The 21969-nt window shown below is 50.9% G+C and overlaps 2 protein-coding genes across 12 annotated transcripts; both read right to left on the reverse strand.

The window, feature by feature from the left end:
* Positions 1 to 1145: 1145 nt before the first annotated feature.
* Positions 1146 to 8984, reverse strand: EBP (EBP cholestenol delta-isomerase). The gene is made up of 5 exons (XM_004092419.3): positions 7972 to 8984; positions 5789 to 6159; positions 2832 to 2868; positions 2573 to 2703; positions 1146 to 1628 (listed from the first exon to the last, which is right to left on the reverse strand). Exons 2-5 carry the CDS (start codon positions 6087 to 6089, stop codon positions 1405 to 1407), a joined length of 693 nt encoding a protein of 230 aa, XP_004092467.1. The 5' UTR covers positions 6090 to 6159; positions 7972 to 8984; the 3' UTR covers positions 1146 to 1404.
* A 75-nt stretch (positions 8985 to 9059) lies between these two features.
* Positions 9060 to 20953, reverse strand: PORCN (porcupine O-acyltransferase). 11 transcript variants are annotated; one of them, XM_030806548.1, is made up of 16 exons: positions 20810 to 20950; positions 20336 to 20489; positions 19965 to 20137; positions 18440 to 18561; positions 17991 to 18034; positions 17419 to 17600; positions 17207 to 17337; positions 17074 to 17091; positions 15757 to 15771; positions 15534 to 15659; positions 15274 to 15374; positions 14098 to 14174; positions 13938 to 14001; positions 13746 to 13831; positions 12601 to 12711; positions 9060 to 9488 (listed from the first exon to the last, which is right to left on the reverse strand). In XM_030806548.1, the coding sequence occupies exons 2-16, from the start codon at positions 20418 to 20420 to the stop codon at positions 9387 to 9389; spliced, it is 1437 nt and encodes a 478-aa protein (XP_030662408.1). In that variant the 5' UTR covers positions 20421 to 20489; positions 20810 to 20950; the 3' UTR covers positions 9060 to 9386. The 11 variants fall into 11 exon arrangements, 10 of the variants coding, with proteins under 10 accessions (XP_030662408.1, XP_030662409.1, XP_030662410.1 ...); XM_030806549.1 differs by having other exon boundaries at positions 18440 to 18632; XM_030806550.1 differs by lacking the exon at positions 20336 to 20489.
* Between the last annotated feature and the right edge of the window lie 1016 nt (positions 20954 to 21969).

Here is a 21969-nt window from a genome sequence, read left to right on the forward strand (position 1 = left end):
GGTAGTTCACACCTGTAGTCTCAGCTACTTGGGAGGCTGAGGTGGGAGGACCACTTGAGCCTAGGAGTTTGAGATCAGCTTGGGCAACATAGTGAGACCCCATCTCTAAAAAAATTGAAAAAATATTGCCGGGCATAGTGGTTCACACCTGTAATCCTGGCACTTTGGGAGGCCGAAGCGGGTAGATCACCTGAGGTTGGGAGTTCGCGTGACCAACATGGAGAAACCCCGTCTCTACTAAAAATACAAAATTAGCTGAGCATGGTGGCACATGCCTGTGATCCCAGCTACCCGGGAGGCTGAGGCAGGAAAATTGCTTTAACCCAGGAGGCAGAGGTTGTGGTGAGCCAAGATCGTGTCATTGCACTCCAGCTTGGGCAACAAGAGTGAAACTCTGTCTCAAAAAAAAAAAAATTAGGTATAATGGCATGTGCCTGTTGTCCCAGTTACTTGGAAGTTTGAGGTGGGAGGATCGCTTGAGCCCAGGTGTTTGAGACCAGCCCGGGCAACATAGTGAGACTCCATTGCTATAAAAAAAATAAATATAGCCATGTGTGGTAGTACACACCTGTAGTCCCAGCTACTCAGGAGGCTGAGGCAGGAGGATCGCTGGAGCTAGGGAGGTAGAGGCTGCAGTGAACCATGATCACATGATCATACCACTGCACTCCAGCCTGGCACAGAGTGAGGCCCTGTCTCAAAAAACAAAAAAAAAAAAAAAAGGAAATTTGGACACACAGAGAGACACCAGGGACAGGGACGCTAGTTCATAGAGACCATGTGAGGACACAGTGAGAAGGTGGCCACCTGCAAGCTATAGACAGGGGCCTCAGGAGAAGTCAGACCTGCTGACACCTTGATCTTGGACTCCAGAACTGTGAGAAAATGAATTTCTGTGGTTTAAGCCTAGTCTGTGGCATTTTGTTATGGCAGCTCAAGTTAAGACAAGGGGACTGTGGGGCCAGTGATAGGGTCTCTGTGGTGAGTTATGGGGTCTGGCAGGGGGTCAGTGATAGGGGTTTGTGAGGTCAGAGGTGGGAGGTCTTTATGATGCTGATGGGGGTCTGGAATAAGTGAATGATGGTGGGATCTGTGGGGTCAGTCATAGGGCATCTCTGGGGTTAGTAATTAAGGATCTCTCAGTGTTAGAGTCAAGATCTTTTATTTCCTGATTTTAAAAATTGTCACCATCATAGACCTCCTGGCTTCTCTTGTATCTGTGTTCTAATGGCTCCCAGCAGTGCCTTCACACAGCCCCTTTATTCCCCTTCTTGTGCTCACCCATGAGCCTGAGTGTGACAGATCAATTAGCTTTGTCCCTCCAAACTGTGGGAGCAGGACTAGACTCTTCTGGCAGGCAGAGAGCTCCTCCTCGGCCAGTGTTCGAGCCCGGTCCACCACTCCTCAGTTCTTCTTGCTCTTGGATTTTGTGGCCTTGGCATCCAGCGTGCTCTGGGCATGAGTGAGGTGCTTCACAGCATCAAGCACAAGGACTCCAGGCAGCACCAGCCACAGGGCATTCATGAAGACAAAGTAAAACCAGAAGTAGAGAGGGTGGCCCAGCTCCCCGTGCTGGAATCCGTCGCGGTGCTCTGTCAGGAAGTAGAGCACATCCCCATAGATCTGGCCTGTGGGCGGCAGGAGGGGAAGGAGAAGCCCCAGTGAGGAAGGGGACACTTTCCCCAATTCTCTATTCCAAAGCACTTTCCAAGTCATCATTCAAGGTCTCAGAGCTAAGTATTCTGAAATCATAGCGCTAAAAATCTGAGAAATCAGAAAAGTGAGATTCCAGACACCAGAGAGCTGAGAATTTCAGAACTCAGGAGAGCTCACACCTTCAGATTTAAGGAAGTTCAAAATCCTCGAATCCAAGACAGCTTAGGATTCTGGGACTAAAGATAACTCATATCACTAGAACTAAAGAAAGCTAACAATTTAATAACACCAGATGACTGAGGCCGGGCACGGTGGCTCACACCTGTAATCCCAGTACTTCGGGAGGCCAAGCCAGGAGGATTGTTTGAGCTCAGGAGCATGAGACCAGCCTGGGCAACATGGCGAAACCCCATCTCTACTAAAAATACAAAAGTTAGCCAGGCACAGTGGCACATGCCTGTAGTCCCAGCTACTCAGGAGACTGAGGCAGGAAGATCGCTTGAGCCTGGGAGGTGGAGGTTGCAGTGAGCCGAGATCACACCATAGCACTCTGGCCTGGGTGACAGAGCCAGACCCTGTTTTAAAAAAAGATGACGGAATCTTACATGAAGGGATCTCAGAGTCCTCATCCTGGAGGTTCCAGGGGCTTCTTGCCACCCTGGGCCACCTCATGTAACCTTCACAGGAGACTCTGTGATGGAGGAGGAGGAGGAAGAAAAATGAACCCTCCCCACCTGAGAGCACAGGCTCAGAGAAGGGGATGACCTTTTCAGAGTCTCAGGGGGTTTGTCATTCAGTCTGACTTACCCCTGGAAGGGCACCGTTGAGAGATCCCACCCACAGGGATACATCTGTGTCTGTGGATCCCCCATCAACCCCTCTAGTGCCCAGTGCCCCTCTAGTGCCCTTTCCTTACCCACAGAGACCACAAGCTGTAGAATGAAGCGGAGGGGATGCTGGCGGAGAAAGGCGATCACCACCCACAGGCTGAGTGGTCCCCACAGGCAAGCTGTGATGGTTTCCATGCACACTGTGAAGTTGTCACCCCTGCAGGAGAAAGCATGAGGGGACACTGGCATCGGTGTGCTCTTCCTACAGGTTAGCCCATTAGTGCTCCCCAACTCACCACCCCCCAAAACCAATGCCAGTCTCCATTGACAGAGGCAAACACTTACAGGATGTATCGGCTGTCTCCCTTGGCATACTCTTTCCCTGAAGAAAATAAGAGAGAGATATGAAGAATAAAGGCAGTGAAAGGAACACACACTTGTGAGAGCTGGGGGTCCCTGCAAGAAGACAGACTTCATAACCTTCCCATGCGTCTGCTTCCTCATCCGTGAAATGGGGTAACTGTTTGGATTCTAGCGGTTTATGTATCTAAAACAAGGTAGTATGTGTAAAGCCTGACACAAAACAGTGTGGCTGTGATTGGTACTCAAGAAGTGTGTGTGGTCTAAAAGGAGGCAGGTGTAGATGATGGAGTGAGTGAAGTAGCCAATGAGAGAGAGAGAATGTAGATGAACAGATGAGTGAATAAAAGAGTGAGCAGAGAATCAGAAAGAAAAAGACCGCCGGGCGCGATGGCTCATGCCTGTAATCCCAACACTTCGGGAGGCTGAGGTGGGATGATGGCTTGCATAAAGGAGTTCAAGACCAGTCTGAACAATATAGTGAGACCCCCATCTCTACAAAACATACAAAAATTAGCTGGATGTGGTGGCACGTGCCTACAGTCCCAGGCTGTAGTGGGAGGATGTCTTGAGCCCAGGAGGTTGAGGCTGCAGTGAGCTATGATAGCACCACAGTGCTCAGCCTGGACAACAGGGTGAGACCCTGTCTCAGGAAAAAAAAAAAAAAAAAAAAGAAAGAAAAAGACCATCCAATATAAAAATAGGCAGAAGACTTGAATAGGTTCTTCACAAAGAGGATTTCTAAATGGCCAATAAGTATATGAAAGATGTTCAAACTTCCATTAGTCACTAAGGAAAAGCAAATTAAAACCATAATGAGATATCACTCATATCTACTGGAATGACTAAAATTTGAGAAACATCTGACCAGCCGGGCACAATGGCTCATGCCTGTAATCTTTTTTTTTAAGATGGAGCCTTGCTCTTGTCGCCCAGGCTGGAGTGTGCAGTGGCGCAATCTCAGCTCACCACAACCTCTGCCTCCCGGGTCTGAGCGACTCTCCTTCCTCAGCCTCCTGAGTAGCTGGGATTACAGGCGGCTGCCACCATGCCCAGCTAATTTTTAGACTTTCAGTAGAGACGGGGTTTCACTATGTTGGCCAGACTGGTCTCGAACTCCTGACCTCAGGTGATCTGCCCGCCTTTGCCTCACAAAGTGATGGGATTACAGGCATGAGCCACTCTGCCCGGTCTTGTTTATAATGGCAGAAGATTGAGGGAAAATGCCCATCAATACTAGACAAGTCAAGTAACTGTATAATGTCCATGCTTCGAAAGCTCTTTATGAAATCATGAGGAGTGACCTCATTAAAAAAAGCAGCTGGGTGCGGTGGCTCACGCTTGTAATCCTAGCACTTTGGGAGGCTGAGGTGGGCAGATCACTTGAAGCCAGGAGTTGGAGACCAGCCTGGGCAACAAAGCGAGACCCCATCTCTTAAAAAAAAAAGTCTTTAAAAAAAATAACTTGGTGGGGTGGCACATGCCTATAATCCCAGCTATTAGGGAGGCTGAGGCAGGAGGATTGCTTGATTGCCCAGGAGTTCAAGCTTGCAGTGAGCTATAATCATGCCCCTGCACTCTAGCCTGGGTGACAGAGCGAGACCCCGTCTCAAAAAAGAAAATGGCTTCTTTGGTTTTCTTGTAAGGAAAGAAAGAAAAAGAGAAAAGATTAGAAGTATATATAGCATATTACCATTTGTGTAAAAAGGGAAAAGTGCAAATAATGATAATAATAGTGAACAGTTACATAGCAACCACTGTTTGCCAAACACTGTTCTAAGTATCTTACATATAGTTGGTTATTACTATTATCCTCCTTTTACAATTGAGCAAATTGAGACTTACGTGTGTAAATAAACTAAAAAGAAACATAAACAACTATCAACAGTGCCTAACAGCGTTTGGGGAAACTTGGTGGATAGAAAGCAGATTTTCACTGCAAATCTCTTTAATGGTTTTTTGACCCACATGAATATACATGCAACAAAAAAGTTAAATAAGGCTGGGCACGGTGGTGCGCACCTGTCATCCCAGAATTTTGGGAGGCTGAGGTGGAAGGACTACTTGAGCCCAGGAGTTAAAGAACAGCCTGAGCAACATAGCAAGACCCTGTCTCTACAAAAAAGTGAAAATATTAGCCAGGCATAGAGGTATGCACCTATAGTATAGTCCCAGCTACTGGGGAGGCTGAGGCAAGACGATTGCTTGAGCCCAGGAGTTGGAGGTTGCAGTGAGCAATCATCATGCCACTGCACTCCAGCCTGGGCAACAGAGCAAGACCTTGTCTCAAAAATAAGTTATCTACCAGTTTTGGAGAAGGGCAAAAAAAAAAAAAAAAAAATATATATATATATATATATATATATATATATATAATAATTTTTTTTTTTAGACGAAGTCTCACTCTGTTGCCCAGGCTGGAGTGCAATGGCATGGTCTTGGCTCACTGCAACCTCCACCTCCCAGGTTCAAGCAATTCTCCTGCCTCAGCCTCCCGAGTAGCTGGGATTACAGGCGTGTGCCACCATGCCCGGCTAATTTTTGTATTTTTAGTAGAGATGGGGTTTCACCATCTTGGCCTGGCTGGTCTTGAACTCCTGACCTCATGATCTGCCTGCCTTGGCCTCCCAAAGTGCTGGGATTACAGGCGTGAGCCACTGCGCCTGGCTAATTTTTGTATTTTTAGTAGAGATGGGGTTTCGCCATGTTGACCAGGCTGGTCTCAAATTCTTGACCTCAAGTGATCCACCCGCCTTGGCCTCCCAAAGTGCTGGGATTACAAGTGTGAGCCACTGCGCCCGACCTATAATAAATTTTTTAAAAGGTTAAATAAAAATTTAAAATAAATCAATGGAAGAAGAATAGGTAGATAGGTAAACACGCAAGCCAATCCCTGCCCAGCAAATCCCATCCCACAGCATATGAAAGAAATCAGGACTCACAGAGTTGAGATAAGAAGGCTTGGTCTCCAAGCAGGTCTTCGTAGTAGAGAATGAACCAGCCCTCGATCACCAGGTGAATGAACCCACACACTGCAAACCAGCACAGGGACAGTCGCCGCCAAGTCCCCAATGGGACAACCGCAGCACGACCCGACAACAGCCATGTGGTCACGACTAAGACCCCTGTGACAGAGAAGAGGCCAGCCAGTATATGCCAGGTGGGGCGGTCATTAGGTACAAAGTTGTCCAGTCTTAGGTGCTGAGGCCAGTATGGGTGCAAGGGGCCCATGTTGGTAGTCATGTCTTTGTGGGCTGATGGCTGCGTGTGGATAGGCAGGAAGTTAAAAAAAAAAAAAAAGGAACAGAAAAACCTGGACAAATAGAAAGCACAGAATGAGATAATAAAATCAAATTCAAATAGTTTATTATCATAATAAATGGACCGAATTTACCAGTTAACAGACAGGACTGTAACACTTATAATCACATTCCGTTTTTTTTTTTTTTTTTTTTTTTTTTTAGACGGAGTCTTGCTCTGTCGCCCAGGCTGGAGTGGAGTGGTGCGACCTCGGCTCACTGCAACCTCTGCCTCCCGGGTTCAAACCATTCTCCTGCCTCAGCCTCCCGAGTAGCTGGGACTATAGGTGCCTGCCACCACGCCCGGCTAATTTTTTGTATTTTTAGTAGAGACGGGGTTTCACGGTGTTAGCCAGGATGGTCTTGATATCCTGACCTCATGATCCGCCCCGCTCGGCCTCCCAAAGTGCTGGGATTACAGGCGTGAGCCACTGCGCCTGGCCTACATTCTGTTTTAAGACCATGACTAAAGGCCAGGCACCGTGGCTGGTAATTCCAGTGCTTTGGGAGGCTGATGCAGGAGCAGCACCTGAGGCCAGGAATTCAAGTCCGGCCTGGGCAACATAGCGAAAACATAGCGAAACTCTGTCTCTAAAAAAATAAGAAAATCAGTCGGGTGTGGTGACAAACGCCTGTAGTCCCAGCTAGTACGTAGGCTGAGGCAGGAGGATCGCTTTGAGCCCAGGACTTCAAGGCTGAAGTGAGCAGTGACCACATCACTGCCCTCCAGCCTGAGACTCTCCCTCTAAAAAAGAAGGCCGGGCACGGTGGCTCACGCCTGTAATCCCAGCACTTTGGGAGGCCAAGACGAGTGGACCACTTGAGCTCAGGAGTTCAAGACCAGCCTGGCCAACATGGCAAAACCCCGTCTGTACTAAAAATACAAAAATTGGCCAGGTGTGGTGGCATGCGCCTGTAGTTACAGCTACTCAGGAGGCTGAGGCAGGAGAATCGGAGAATCGCTTGAACCTGGGAGGCAGAGGCTGCAGTGAGCCGGGGTCATGCCACTGCACTCCAGCCTGGGCAACAGAGCGAGACTCTGTCTCAAAATAAAATAAAAAAGAAAAGAAAAAGAACATGACTGAAACACAAGACCACAGAAAGACTGAAAGCTTGTTCCAGCCCTTTAGGAGCCATATTATGATGGGGTAGAAATAGTCCCGGTCTCAGCCCTCGGGGGTCAAAGTCTGGTGGGAGGCACATGGGAACAACACCTGATCCCAGCCCTCCCTGGTCACAGTCTGGCGAGGGAGATACAGGACCAGGCCTGGTGTCTTCCTTCAAGGGTCACAAACTGCTCACGACCACCAAACCCAGTCCTGTGCTCCGGGGTCACGGTTTGGTAAGAGACACAGGAACCAGGCGTGGTCCGGTTGCACAGGTCAGCGTCTTAAACCGTTCAACAAAAAGCTATTCCCTCCCCCACGTAGTCCTGAAAACTGCAGCTGGGGGACAGAGGAAAGAAAACGAATCAGAACTACAATCCTCGGTGCCAGCGTTTGGAAAGCCAGAGCCTCCCCGCGAGAGCGTGCAACGCCGTCAACCTGCAGGGAAGAGACGGATATTGAAAGGCCGGTGTCTGACGTGCAGCGCTATAACGGAACACAAAGCCCGCCAATCCGAACCAGAACCCTCCAGCCCCGCTGCCCAATGAGAAGGCGGATCTTCTGTCCTCTGGACAACCGTGCAGTAGCTGGGGGTCTCGCGCAGGCGCAAGAGGGTGGTGGGGGGGATGGCAAAGGGTCTAGCGCTGGCACGCCGAGGGCTGGCCGCGTAGCCGGGGAGAGCTAGGGGAGGGAGCAGGGGGCCAGGTGGAGGGCACTCACCAAGCCGCGCGACGGCAACGGCCTCCCACACTGGCTCCGGGCTCTTTCTAGGCTGGGTCTCGAGCTCTATCACATCCCTAGTTCGGGCTCATCCCCTAGTGGGTTCTCTTGCCTTACGGAGCCAGCCAATGGTGAAGTGAAGAAGGCGGCCCATGCCGCTCCCAACCAATAGGCACTCTCTTTGTACCTCTGGCCCCGCCCCCGCGCGTGGCGCCATTTTCACCTGAGTCAGGTTTGGGGTGGAGACTGGGGCGGGCCAAGGTTAGTGGGCGTTTTGGGTCCGTAGCCAATCTGCATCGAGTCCTGGCTTCAATTTCCCCATTCCCTTATTAGTCGATCAAAACGGGGACTCATTAAGGTCTGTACCCTCTTCTTCCGCTGGTGAAATTAGCGTTGCATCCTTTCACCTCCGCCCTTTTCTAAGTAGAGTAACCCTTAGCATAATGCAACGAAACTGTTACAGGCAGATCACATGCTATACACTGCAACCACCCCCTCCCCAGCTCTTCAGTACTCAGAACTCCTCAGTCCTAATAGCGGCGGTCATTGCCTCTTCTCCCGACCTCAAGTCAGAAGAAGTAGAACCCAGGCCTCTCAGTCCTACTGACCAATTGGCATGAAGACCCTCAATCTCCGTGTGCCAGTTCTAAAAAGCCAATCAAACGCCTAATCACCAGTGGGCCCCCAGATAGAGCAATGAATCAGAATCCAGACCCATCCCAGACCTCCCATCCAATTAGAACCCACAACCCTCAGTCCTAAGGACAAATAGGCACCAACCCTTCATCTCTCTTGCTTTCTCTCCTCTGTGTCCCACTCAGAGCAACCAATCAGAATGGAGAGCCTTTAGTTTTCCAGCCAATCAGGCCTCCCCCACAACCAACTATGCAATCTGTCCCTGCCCTGATCAAACCAAGCAGGACCAGGATCCTGCCAACTTCAGGCTCATCATCTAATCAAACAATCGTAAACTAACCATGAACCAATCACAGTCTGCTCTCTCTTCATGGTTTCCAGCTTCCAAACCTTTATCCATGCTGTGCCCCCTTCCTCACTCATTCCCCTCTGAGCAGTGAAGAAGAAGCCTATTGAATATTTCCTACTTTTATTTGACAATAACAAATTGTATATAAAAAGGAAGAAGGAAGGCGGGGAGGCCCTGGATCTCCCCCTCTCTGTTTCCCCAAGCATCCCCCACCCCTAGGCCCCAGCAGGGACCACCCCCTTCCCGCCTTGTGGTGGGGTGGGGATTGACAGGCATGGAAATGGTGTGATTGTGTGTGTGTGTGTGTGTTGAGGTGTTGGGGGTCAAGGATGGAGGGGGTCAAGGAGTAGAGAGAGGGCCTTCCCTCATCCCCCATCAGTGGTACCCTGAGAGGGGTCTTAAGAGGGTTATGAGGGTCCACAGATGTGCCTCAGCCTATGAGACGGTAGAAGATCCAGCATCCAAAAGTGACCCAGTGACTGGCCCAGCTGAGCTCTGACCATTTGTGGACAGTGTATGCCATGCCGTAGCCCTGTGGGAGAGAAAGAGGTGATGGTCCCACTTAGCAAGGACAAAGAAGTTCTTAGGAAAACCCATCCTTTGCCCAAGGACATTTCTGTGACTGCTCTAGGTGAGGCCCCACAGAAGGGCCTAGGTACATATGAAAAGTGACCAGATATAGTTTTTGTCTTCTTCTTTAAAAATCATTTTAAAAACAAAGTGATCCCATTCTCTGACCTGTTATCTCCCTAATATATAAAGAGCTCCTAAAAATCAATTTTTTTAGAAAGAAAAATTGCCAGAGAAGATGAATAGGTCATTCCAGTAAAGAAAAAACAAATGGCTCTTAAACATATGAAAAGATGCTCAGCCTCATTAATAATCTTCCTCATTTTATTTATTTTCTTTTTGAGACAGGATCTCATTCTGTCACCCAGGCTCGAGTGGAGTGGCACGATCTCAGCTCACTGCAACCTCTACCTCCTGGGTTTAAGAGATTCTCCTGCCTCAGCCTCCTGAGTAGCTGGGATTACAGATGCTGCACCACCATGACCAGCTAATTTTTGTACTTTTAGTAGAGATGGGGTTTCACCATGTTGGTCAGGCTGGTCTCGAACTCCTGACCTCAAGTGATCTGCCTGCCTGGGCATCCCAAAGTGCTGGGATTACAGGCATGAGCCACCCCGCCCGGCCATCTTCCTCTTTATTGAAGTGGCAAACATATCCAGGAAGTCTGAGAGGCACTCTGTACTGGTGGGGCAGCAGGCACGTTCAGGCATGGCTGGTGGGAGAGCACAAAAGTACTACTCCATTGAGACTATCAACAGATCCTACAGATCTGTCCGCACCTGTGTGGAGCCACTTGGGTACAGAGTTCCTGCTGCAGCATCACTTGCAATAGGAAAGGACTAGAAATTACCTGATGTCCACCAATGAGAGAAAAAATAAACTGTGTCACTTCCTCATAGTGGAAAAAATGAATGAGGACACTATATCCTGATGTGGAAGATTTTCAAAAATTGCAGAACAGTATCATTCGTGTGTTATCTTTAGGGTAAAAACTGGCAAGGGTGTAGAATTAAAATATATTTTTATATTTGTTTGATATGCTTAAATTTTAGAAAGGTATTTTAATAAAAGGATAAAAGTGGGCTTGGTGTGGTGGCTCATGCCTGCAATCCCAGCACTTTGGGAGGCTGAGGCGAGTGGATTACCTGAGGTCAGGAGTTTGAGACCAGCCTGGCTAACATGGTGAAACCCCGTCTCACCATGTATGTAACCTGTAAGAGGGTAGGGGGCAGAGGGTGGGAGCAAGTCTTTTCTCTGAATATCTTGAATACTGTTTGGTTTTTGAACCACGTGATAGGCATTCACTATTTTAAAATATTTTAATGAAAACAAAACAAAAACTTTATTTAAAAAGAAGCAAAAAGCCACGTGTGGTGGCATGCATCTCTAGTCCCAGCTACTTGGGAGGCTGAGGTGGGTGGACTGCTCGAGCCTGGGAGTTTGAGGCTGCAGTGAGCTATGATTGTGCCACTGCACTTCAGCCTGGGTAACAGAGTGAGACCGTGTCTCAAAAAAAAAAAAAAAAGCAAATCCCAGATTTTGCACACTTAACCTGAATTAAAAACTTTTTAATATCCAAAAACACAAAGTTTTGTTTTCAACTGAAACCTAACTAAAAGAGAAGCAAAAACCTGGATTCTGCAAGAGCCATATGAATAAATGTTATTTTTAAATTGTTCTTAATTTAAAAAGGAGTAAAATCTGGAATTTGCATACTCAACATGAACAAAAATAGTGCATACATTTTAACGAAAAATTTTAAAATGCAGAATCCAGGGTTTGTACACTCAACCTAAGTAAAATAAAATATATATATTTTTGGCCGGGCGCGGTGGCTCACGCCTGTAATCCCAGCACTTTGGGAGCTGAGGTGGGCGGATCACCTGAGGCCAGGAGTTCAAGACCAGCCTGGCCAACATGATGAAATCCCATCTCTACTAAAAGAACAAAAATTAGCCCAGCATGGTGGTGCATGCCTGTAATCCCAGCTACTCAGGAGGCTGAGGCAGGAGAATTGCTTGAACCCAGGAGGCGGAGGTTGCAGTGAGCCAAGATCGCACCATTGCCCTCCAGCCTGGGCAACAAGAGCAAGCCTCCATCTAAAAAAAAAAAAATATATATATCTATATATATTTATTTATTTAAATTAAATAAAACAGGGTGCTCATGCCTGTTATCCTAGCACTTTAGGAGGTTGAGGCAAGGGGATTGCTTGAGCCTAGGAGTTCAAGACCAGCCTGGGCAACATAGGGAGACACTGTCTCTACAAAAAAAATTAAAAAAAATTAGCCAGGCTTAGTGTCATGCACCTGTAGTCCCAGCTACTCAGGAGGTTGAGGCAGAAGGATGGCTTGAGCCCAGGAATGTGAGGCTGCAGTGGGCCGTGATCATACCACTGCACTTTAGCCTGGGTGACAGACCTTGTCTCAAAAAAAAAAAAAAATTAAATAAGAAGTCTTGCAAATTCTACATAAACAATAATGAAGGGAAATAATTAACACAAGTAAAACCTGGATTTTCCACTCCATCTCTATAAAATGAATTTTTTTTTTTTGAGACAGAGTCTCGCTCTGTTGCCCAGGCTGGAGTGCAGTGGCATGGGCTCACTGCGACCTCTGCCTCCTGGGTTCAAGTGATTCTCCTGCCTCAGCCTCTCGAGTAGCTGGAATTACAGGCGCGCGCCATCACGCCTGGCTAATTTTTTATATTTTTGGTAGAGATGGGGTTTCGCCAGGTTGGCCAGGCTGGTCTTGAACTCCTGACGTCAAGTGATCTGCCCACCTTGGCCTCCCAAAGTGCGAGGATTACAGGCGTAAGCCAGCGCGCCCAGCCTAAAAGTAATTTTATAAGTAAAATAAATAAACATATTTTGCACACTTCACCCAAATAAAAGACCTAACAGTGTGACTCAAGCAGAGGGACTATGGGAAACGACCGAGGAGCACTGGCTGCCCAGGTGAAGCAGCACAGTCTGAGGAGCTCAGGCCTCAGCTTCCCAGCCTTTGTCCTCATGGTTTCCCCCCGCCAGGTAGCGCCACCCTTGGTTAACTGCACAGCCCAGGGCCCCACCTCACCTGCTCTTCTGTGGTGTCGTCCACATCGACATCAAACAGGGAGCCCAGGTAGGCCAGGTGGAAGATGGCCAGAGCTCCAAAGAGCAAGTTTAAGGCTCGCACCCCCAGGCCCTGTGGGGGACAGATGCATATACTTGGCAACTGGACCTACTCACTGTGTCCCACCTCCTCCTGCGCGGGGGAGCCCAGGGGACACACAAGGCACAGTGGGTTCCAGGACTGAGGATGCCCAGGGTATCCCCTGAGATAGGGAAGAGATGGTTCAGGGAGCCTTCTATGCAGAGGCATCTAAGGATGAGGGTACTGTTCACAGTGAGGGCATCCTGGGTTGGGGGAGGTGCGAGTCTCCAGGCAGAGGAGGAAGAGTGGCAGGGCTTTGAGTTGGGGCTTTATAGTAATGAATGGGAGTTGGGTGGGAGGCAAATATGAAGTTGTCAGTACTTCTTATTGCAAACAGAATGAAAAACACACAACAAAACCAAATCCCCACCATGACCTAGAGGGCCCATGCCTCCCACCCATCTCCCCTCCTCACCCTACCTCTGCTCAAGCCACCCTGGTTGCCTTGCTACTCCTCAAAGATTCCAGGCCCTCTCCTACCTCAGGGCCTTTCCACTGGGTGTCCCTCTGCCTGGAACGTTTCCCTCTCTCACCTCCTTCGGTTAAAGGCCTCAAACATCACCTCACCAGGGAGGCTTCTCTGACCTCCCTATTTCAAACGGAAATCACGCCCATACTTCCCGTCCCCTTTTCCCTACACATTTTCTCCTTAGCACTACTTGCAATCTGACACATTATTATTAGACTTTACTGACTCATTTTTTATCTACTGTCTGCCTGGTTAAAATGTTTGTCCCATAGGGCTGGGACTTCGGTCTGTTTCGTTCACCGTGTCTCCAGCACCTAGAGCACCAACAGGCACTCAACGGATGTTCACTGGGGGAAACGAATGCCAGGTGTGTATACAGCGGATGCTCGATAAATGCCTGTTAGGGAAACGGATGCCAGCGAATAGAGGAAAGGTTATGGGGATGGCTCAGGCACCAAAAGAAGTTGGACACCCTGAGACACATACAAGATAGAGATAGAAGGAACATTTTTGACAGGGAGTGTTGGGCACAAAGTTGCCCAGGCTGAACCCTCACCAAGCGATGCTGGTGCGAACAGTCTGGCGGGCACCGCTTTGACAAGACACAGGCACTGAGGATCCGAGCCAGGCGCTTCCGGAGGACTGGGGTGGTGGGGAGAGGTAAGGGGGTCAGGTTAGCCTCAGGGGAGGCTGTCTCCAGCCCCCGACCAACCTTCTATCCAACAGCTGGGCTGGGCCCTGCACTCACCATGCTCCACATAAGTGATAAAAGCCAGGGACAGCAGGACTGCAGCCAGGTGGAAACTGAAGCCCTGGGGGAGTGCAGAGGACAATGAAATGAATGAGGAAGAGGCCCTGCCACCCGCCCCCACCCAGCTTCCACCCTGATCCTGCTCCACCCTGCTCACATGTAGGAGGGCGCTGGCTGCATAGGTGACCAGCACAGCCGAGAAGGTCCCCAGGCGGAGAGCATTCTTGAAAACATCTGGAGGGGAAGAGATGTGGGATAAAATTCTCCTGAGAGTCCCCCAGCCTCTCCTGGAGGGCCATCAGCAGGATGAGAATACCCACAGCCTGTTGGAGCCCCCACGATAAAGTCCTTAGATGGCCTCAAACTTCACATGCCCAAAGCCCAGCTCCCGATCTTCCCCCAGCCTGCTCCTCCCAGTCTCATCAAGTTCAGTCAATGTCAACTCCACCCTTCCAGTTCCTCGGGGCAAAAACCTGGGAATTACCCTTGATTTGCCCTCCCCAAACTCCCACATCCAAATTCAGCAAATCGTGTGAGTTCCACCTTCAGAATATGCCAGAATCTGAGCTCTCCTCTCCACATCCACTGCCACCACCACCATCACTGGCCTGGATGATGGCAGTGGCCTCTTCACTGCTGCATCCTCGCTCCCTCTACTCAGTCTGTCTTCACAGCAGCCAGAGGGATCCTGTTGCAACTTGAGTCAGCCCTGAGCCCTCCTCAGCTCGGAGCCCTGCTGTGGCTCTCATCTCTCTCAGAGAAAAAGCCAAAGTTCTCTCCATGGCCCATGAGGCCCTCTGGGCCCTCCCTGACCTCACCACCTGCCACTGGCCCCTGGCTCACTCTGCTCCTGCCCCGCTGGCCTTCTTGCTGTTCCCCACGTACCAGGCAAGTTCCCTCCTCAGGAAGTTTGCACCTGCTGTTCTCGCATCTGTTACACTCCTCCCCCATATATCTGCACTCCCTGCTCCGTCACCTGCCTTGCATCTTTGCTCCAATGTCACCTCCTCAGGGAGACTTGCCCTGGCTAATTTTTTTACAATTGCAATACCCTACCCTCCCCACTCCTATCTCCTGCCAGCACTCTTGGATCACCTTTACCTGCCTTTTTTTTTTTATTTTTTAATTTTTTTTAACCATAGCGCTTATCAACACCTGAGCTATTATGTATTTTTTTTCTCATATTTATCATCTGCCCCCCAGGAGAACTGCAGCTCGACAAGGGTAGGGATTTTGGGTGCCGAGCACACGGAAGGTGCTCAGTAAATGTTGTATGAATGTATGAAAGGGCCTGGATTACCAACACAGCTGGAGTGGTGACTTGGTGACTCACAGTTATTTAGCCAATAAGACATGGGCAGGTTCCAGCTTGTGACAACTTCCACCATTGACCGAGGCAGCTCCACATTCAGTGGCTTGGACACCGTCAGGTCCCTGTGGGCAGAAGAGATATGCAAATCCATTTGGGATCTCAACTCATCTGACCGCCAAACTTCTGTCTTGGCCGTTCCCTCCCCTGGGAGCACCCGCCCTCCTCCCTGCAGCTCCTCTAGGCAGCACCCTGTGGGAGAGGGGGTCCCCAAGCCCCCCCACCATTCCAGGTGATCCTTCTCCTCGGTAAAGCCAGCCCCTGCCAACGTGGCTGTGGCCTCGGAAAGAAAGCCCACAAAATAGTTGCTGAAGTGGAAGGAGACAGCACTCTCGTAGGCTCGCAGCCACCTGGGGAGAAAGGGGCAGGGGTGAGAGGTATCACGTTCAGGTCCCAACATGATACCCCACCACATGTCAGCATCCTGGGCCCGCTCTGTAGACTCACCTTACCATGGTGCCCCTAGGGCCCCCAGGGGTCAGGAAGGCAGCAGAGAAGAAAGAAAAGAGAGTTAGAGAGGCCCTGGAGGCTGGTCTGAATTGTTCAGACAAGACAGACGAAATGTAGCCGCAAAAAAGGTGAACTATGATAGTCACACACAGACATCCACCCTCAGGCAGTTAGTCTTATGTGGCTCAAATGGATGCATGAGCTGTCCTATAATATGGCATGGCCCTGCAGGCTCACATGGCCAGACGGCCAAAGCCAGCCACCATCAGAGGCCCGACTTCACAGACCTGCACCCTCTAACAGCTAGACACAAATCTTATCAGACTCCCAGCCTTGCAATGCTCTAACCTGACTCAGCGACTATAGGACAGCCAAAAATCCCTGAGCTGGGCACAGAGACCATCAAATACCCTGCTATGCACACACACACACACCCCCTACTAGTTGCAATCAGACATGGTCAAAAACAGGCAGCATCGTGCGTTGGAAAAAGCATAGGTTCTGAAGTTAGGCCTGGGATTCATGCCTGGCTGCTTAGCTGGGTGACACTGGTCAAGTCACTTGGCCTTTTGGAGACTCATTCGGCATTAGACCTAATCAGCAGCCAGGGAGTAGGGGAGGGGCCATACAACCAAAGAGCCAGATCAAACCCTATAGTCAAACCAGAGGCAGTCAGTCCTGCAGACAGGCACAGACCAGAGTCGGGTACAACCCCTCAGCTGGACAACACCAAGCCATCAGGCAAGGCAGACACACAGGCAGAGGTAGTCCATGAACTCCACAGACAGGCATATGACATGCCACAGTCAGACCCATTCCTGGCCAAAGCTACAAAAAGTCAGAATCTTCAACACAGATTTATCTTATCCAATGACAGCCACATACCCTATCATTGACGATGGCACAGCCAGACAGCCACTCACAGACTTACATTCAGGGGGTCAGTGGCCAATAGACAAATATACATCAAACATATCCCCAGCCAGAGTCACTGACAGGTTAAAGTCACCCAACCAACACATACTTGTCACTCTCCATGACAGTTATGTGACTTGCTTCTAACAGCGAGACAGCTGAACAGATGGACAGCCAGACACAGTATGTGTTGGAGTGTCAGTCATACAGAGTCAGAGAGCCACGCTTGGTCAGCCAGCCAGCCAGCCAGCCAGCCAGCCAGCCAGCCAGCCACAGTCTCTGTCTAGTCATGGAGTTGACGGTCAGACACACTTGGACACACAGAACCCATTGGTCATGGGGTCTGCCCCCACTCATGTCAGCCCCACTCCACGCGCCCTCACACCTGCCCTCATTTACCTGGCTTTGCGTTTCTTGCTGTAGTAACAGAAGACAGAAAGAAGCATTAAGAGACAGGCTCAGAACTGGGGAAACCGCGAGTCCCTACCCAACCCCCTCATTGCTGGGCAGGGGCCTCGAAGGCTGTGCTCACTTGCGAAGGAGGCGGTCACCATCAAGGGGGATGAAGTACGGGAAGAGGTAGGGGCCCACGCAAGTGGACAGCACAAGGCACAGCAGGGCCAGTGCCAGGCTCCGGGCCACCTTCTGCAGCCATCGGCAGCTCTGTAGGGATCAAGCACTCCATGAGTGCTGCCCCACGGTGGCTCCCACAGTCCCTGCCCACCCATCCACTCAGGACCTCACCAGTGGGCGGCCTTGGACAGCTTGTAGGTAGCTGTGGAAGGATATCCAGGGCCCGAAGACGATGGTGCCCACGAAGTAGAGGTAGCCCATGAACTCCACTGGCGAGGGCACCGTACCCACCTCGCCCCGGTCCAGGTCGAAGCCCAGAGACACTGCCTTCATGGCCACAATCATCTGTGCCCCTATGTATGGTGCCCATGGTCAAGTGGATGGGCAGAGAGCAGATCAGCATGGCAGGGAGGAGGTGCACCAGGTAAGATGTGGTAGGAAAAGTGGGCACAAGGATGGATAGGTGGGCATGGGACAGATAGGCAGGTAGGCAAGGAAGCCCAGGACAGATAGATGCCCTTACTCCAGAGAGTCAGGCACGTACATGACACGAGACAGACAGACTTCGGGAAAATGCACAGTGGAAAGAGACACGGACCCGAGAGTAATGTGAGGTCTGCACGTCCAGTGGGGTGGGCAGGTGAGGGAGCAAAGCAGGGGAGGAAAGGCACAGGGTGGGGGCAATTAGGAGACGCGGAGTGGGGCAGGGGGGTTGGGCAGGTGAGAGGGGCAGGGCTACCTACCTCGCATCTTGTGCCATGTCACAGTGTCTACCATGTGCATCTCACTGAGGAAAAAGGTGCTGGTCTTGGTCCCATGACACTCATGGCCTCTGAGACCACGGGGGACGGGGGAAGGGGGGACAAAGGTGCCCAGAGGGTTCTGCCTCCTCCCGTCCTACAACAGTCTCATGGCGGAAAAATTCTCCCAGGCTCCCTCCTCCAGGGGGAGCCCATGCCCAACCTGTCCCTTACAGTCCTGTGAAAGGACAAATCTCCCAGATTCCCTTCTTCAGGGACACTCCACGCCCTCCCTGTTCTGTGTCTCCTCGTAGGCAAATGATTCTCCCAGACTCCCTTCTTTCTCCGGGGAATCTCACCACCCTCCCTGTCTTGGACAACTTCATCTTGGGCCTGGGGACCCACCCATGCACTTCAGCCAACAGTGTGAGGATAAGGATGCACACTCATACCCCATAAGTAGGTAGATGAGGATGGTGACGGAGAGGAAGACGCCTCGATGGGAGGAATGTCGGCAGAGGAACAGCACGAGGTAGCACAGGAGGCTGAGCAGCACGACCCAAACCATGTGCAGCTGGAAGAAGTGGTAGAGGCTGAAGAACCCGCCTGCCACGGTGCTTGCATGCTTCAGGTAGGATGGCAACCCTTTGGGTGAAAGGGAGAAAGAAAGGGAGAGAGAGAACGAGAAAGAGAGAGAAAGAGAGGGAGTGGGAGGAGGGGAGGGAGGGAGGGAGGGAGAGAGGGAGAACAAGAAAGAGAAGGTTGGTGGGCTGGTAGGAAGGGGAGGATGACCTGGGTAGAGGGTGTAGCCAGGGCAAAGGCCTTCAGGCTGGAATGTAGTGGGATTGGAGGGGCCCAAAGCAGGTGTTGGGGAGCTGGAGAGGGTGGCAGGGCCTGGGTTTAAAGAAAAGAAACATCTATAAAGGGCATTTGGGGGACCCTGGAAGAAATTCAAATATCAATTTATATAGGATAACATTATTGTATCCAGATTCAATGTCTTGTGGGGTGATGGTGGAGGATGTGGTTGTGGGAGATGATGTCCTTGTTCTCAGGGGCCACACACTGAAGGATGTGGGGTACAGTGTCATGATGTCAGCAGGTTATTCAGGCAATCCAGGAAGATGATAGATAGATAGATGGATAGATAGACAGATAGATAGATAGATAGATAGATGGATAGATAGATGGATAGAGCCAGCTAACGTGGCAAGATGTTGACAGAGAATCTGGTGATGCATACGTGGGTGCTCATTGTACTATTTTTTCAACATTTCAGTAGCTTTGAAAAATTTCAAAATAATAAACCTGGGAAAAAATAGAACATCCATTTAAAATTAAAAAAAAAAAAGAAAGAAAAAAGAAAGTGTAGAACCTTCGGATCTCAGATTTCCAGAAATCTCTGCCTCCTATAGGAATCTTGGGGACTTGGAATCTTTCATTAAGATACAGGCCTGCTATGACTGTGGAAACATTTCAGAATCCTAGAATCCAGAAATCGCATCATGCCCTGATTATAGAAATCCACAACGCCAACATTTTAGAAGTCTAGAATGTGAGAATTTCAAATTGTCAGAATCTCCAAACCCTGTAATCATGGTACTTTGGGATTCCATAACCCTGTGACATCAGCATGCCAATGTCTTATAACCTTGGGATGTAGACATTTCAGAATCCCAAGATCCAAGAATCTCAGCTTTCCGGAATCCCAGAACTCAGGAATACTGAAGGGCATGGCTTGGCATGGCAGGATGTGGCTCAGTGTGGCGTGGCAAGGGGTGGCTGGCATAGTAGGATGTGGTACGGTGGAATGGGGTTTGGCCTGGTGGGATGTGGTGGGGCTGAACATGCTGGGGTCCAGCTTGGACATGCTGGGGCCTGGCAGGATGTGACAGGGTAAGGTGTGGCTCGATATGGATGGATGTGGGAGGTCTGATATGGCCTGGCATGGTGGCACACGGTATGGCAGGCACTTACCGAGCCTCCAGAGGAGGCGGCAGGCGAGGCAGATGGCAAGGAGCAGCCAGATCTGGTCAAGGCCCTGCTGGGCAGTAGGCAGGAGACAGCCTTGCAGTAGCTGCTGGAAAAATTCCTGGCGGCTGAAGGTGGCCATTGCGGACCCCCACGGATGGATGGCCAGATGGATAGATCTGTCAAAGCAGGGACACAGAGGGAGCGGGTGTCCGTGGCGCAGACCTCGCTTAAGGGATGGACTCTGGCACTCACATTTCAGTTTGGGGCTGCCCAACCCATGTAGAGGCATGGTACTGGGGGAAGGCGTGAGAAGTCAGGTACATCAGACTGAGCCACCAACTGTGTGCATGTGGGTGTTCGGCATGCACACGCACAGCCTGTGACCTGGAGTGAATGAAGGACCTCTGTCTCTCCAGTGCTGTGAACAGTCCAGTCCGATGGTGATGGGATGGCATACATTTCAGGCCCATATATCAAATGGGGCGGGCGACGGGAAGGGGAATCCCTGGTTTCCAAGGTAGAGTCGCTCTGAGTGGAGGGCAGAGAGGGGGATTCTGTGACACTTGGGGGCCGTGTGCATCTCTCCTTGTATGGATGCGGCGGCGCGGGGCGGGGGGGTGTCCTGTATCCTCCGCGCGCCCCATCTCATCCCCACCCGGCGAGAGGCCGCCAACAAAGTCCTGCCCAGGTCCGGGGGCTGCAAGGAGGTGGTGGTAGGGGACATAGCCTGAGGGAGAGTCGGAAAGGTGATGGGGAGGGGGTCCTAGCACTCGCGCTACAGATCCGCCTGAGGAGGCTGGCTCAGGGATGGGAGCTGGGCAGCCGCGTGCGCACTACTGGCGACCTACCTGGCAGGAAAGAAGCCGTGGTCCTGGGGACCGAGGACGCGCTGCCGCCGCCGCTGCCTCCTCCGGGCAGCCTCCCCCGCAGGCCGCAAGGCCGGGACCAGCAGCGGCTCCCAGGGCGGCGCGGCGAGCGGGCCCTTTAAATCCCGGGGCGGCCCGGCCGCCGGCTCGGCCAATGGGAGAGCGGGAGGGGGGCGGGGACGGGGACGCGGAGGAGGGGACCAGGAGGATTGAGGGGAGCCGGGCGCGGGGGGACGTCGGCGCGCAGGCGTTCACGCCAGCACCGTTCCGGCCTGTGGCGGTTCCAGCCCCAGACCGTTTGCGTCCGGAGGATTTCTGGCCATCCAAGAACAAACTTCCGAATCTCCAAATTTCCAAGCCTTGGAAGTGAGAAGGGAAAGATGGGGGAGGGAGGAGGGAAGCCGCTACACCCCCAAATAGTCACCTGCGCACTTCCTCTAAATACCGTGGTGTCCCCGTTTCACAGATGGGAAAACAAACCGAGATCTCTCCTTCCCCAACCTTTGAGAGAACCGAAGTAACTCCCAACCCTCCCACCTCCTGGGACCGGCCAGGAATATTTATAAGTAATGACTGTGTCACCTAGGAACACAAATTAGGCGCCTGTGCTTCCCCTGGGGACGAGCTGTGAGCACTTGGCGTGTCGTCGTTGAGAAGTGATTTGCATGCTTAATTCCCCAGCAGACTCTTTGCTTTGAAGGTGACCCCAGCGACTAGTAAATGTTCTCTGTGAACTAGAGGGAGGCTAGTACGGAGCACTTAAAAGGGGGGCATTTATAAAGCTCTTAAGGGCCAGGCTCGGTGGCTCACGCCTATAATCCCAGTACTTCGGGAGGCCAAGGGTAGGAGGATCGCTTGAGGTCATGAGTTTGAGACTAGGCTGGCCAACATGGCGAAACCCTGTCTCTACTAAAAATACAAAAAAATTAGCTGGGCGCCTGTAATGCCAGCTACTCCGGAGGCTGAGGCAGGAGAATCCCTTGAGCCCAGGAGGCAGAGGTTGCAGTGAGCCGAGATCACGCCATTGCACTCCAGTCTGGGCGACAAGAGCAAAACTCCAAAATAAATAAATAAACCAGAGCGAAACTCCTCTAAATAAATAAATAAATAAATAAATAAGAAAGCGCTTACACTGGCCCCAT

The sequence above is a fragment of the Nomascus leucogenys genome, chromosome X (genome assembly GCF_006542625.1).
Source record: "Nomascus leucogenys isolate Asia chromosome X, Asia_NLE_v1, whole genome shotgun sequence".
Classification (NCBI taxonomy): domain Eukaryota; kingdom Metazoa; phylum Chordata; class Mammalia; order Primates; family Hylobatidae; genus Nomascus; species Nomascus leucogenys.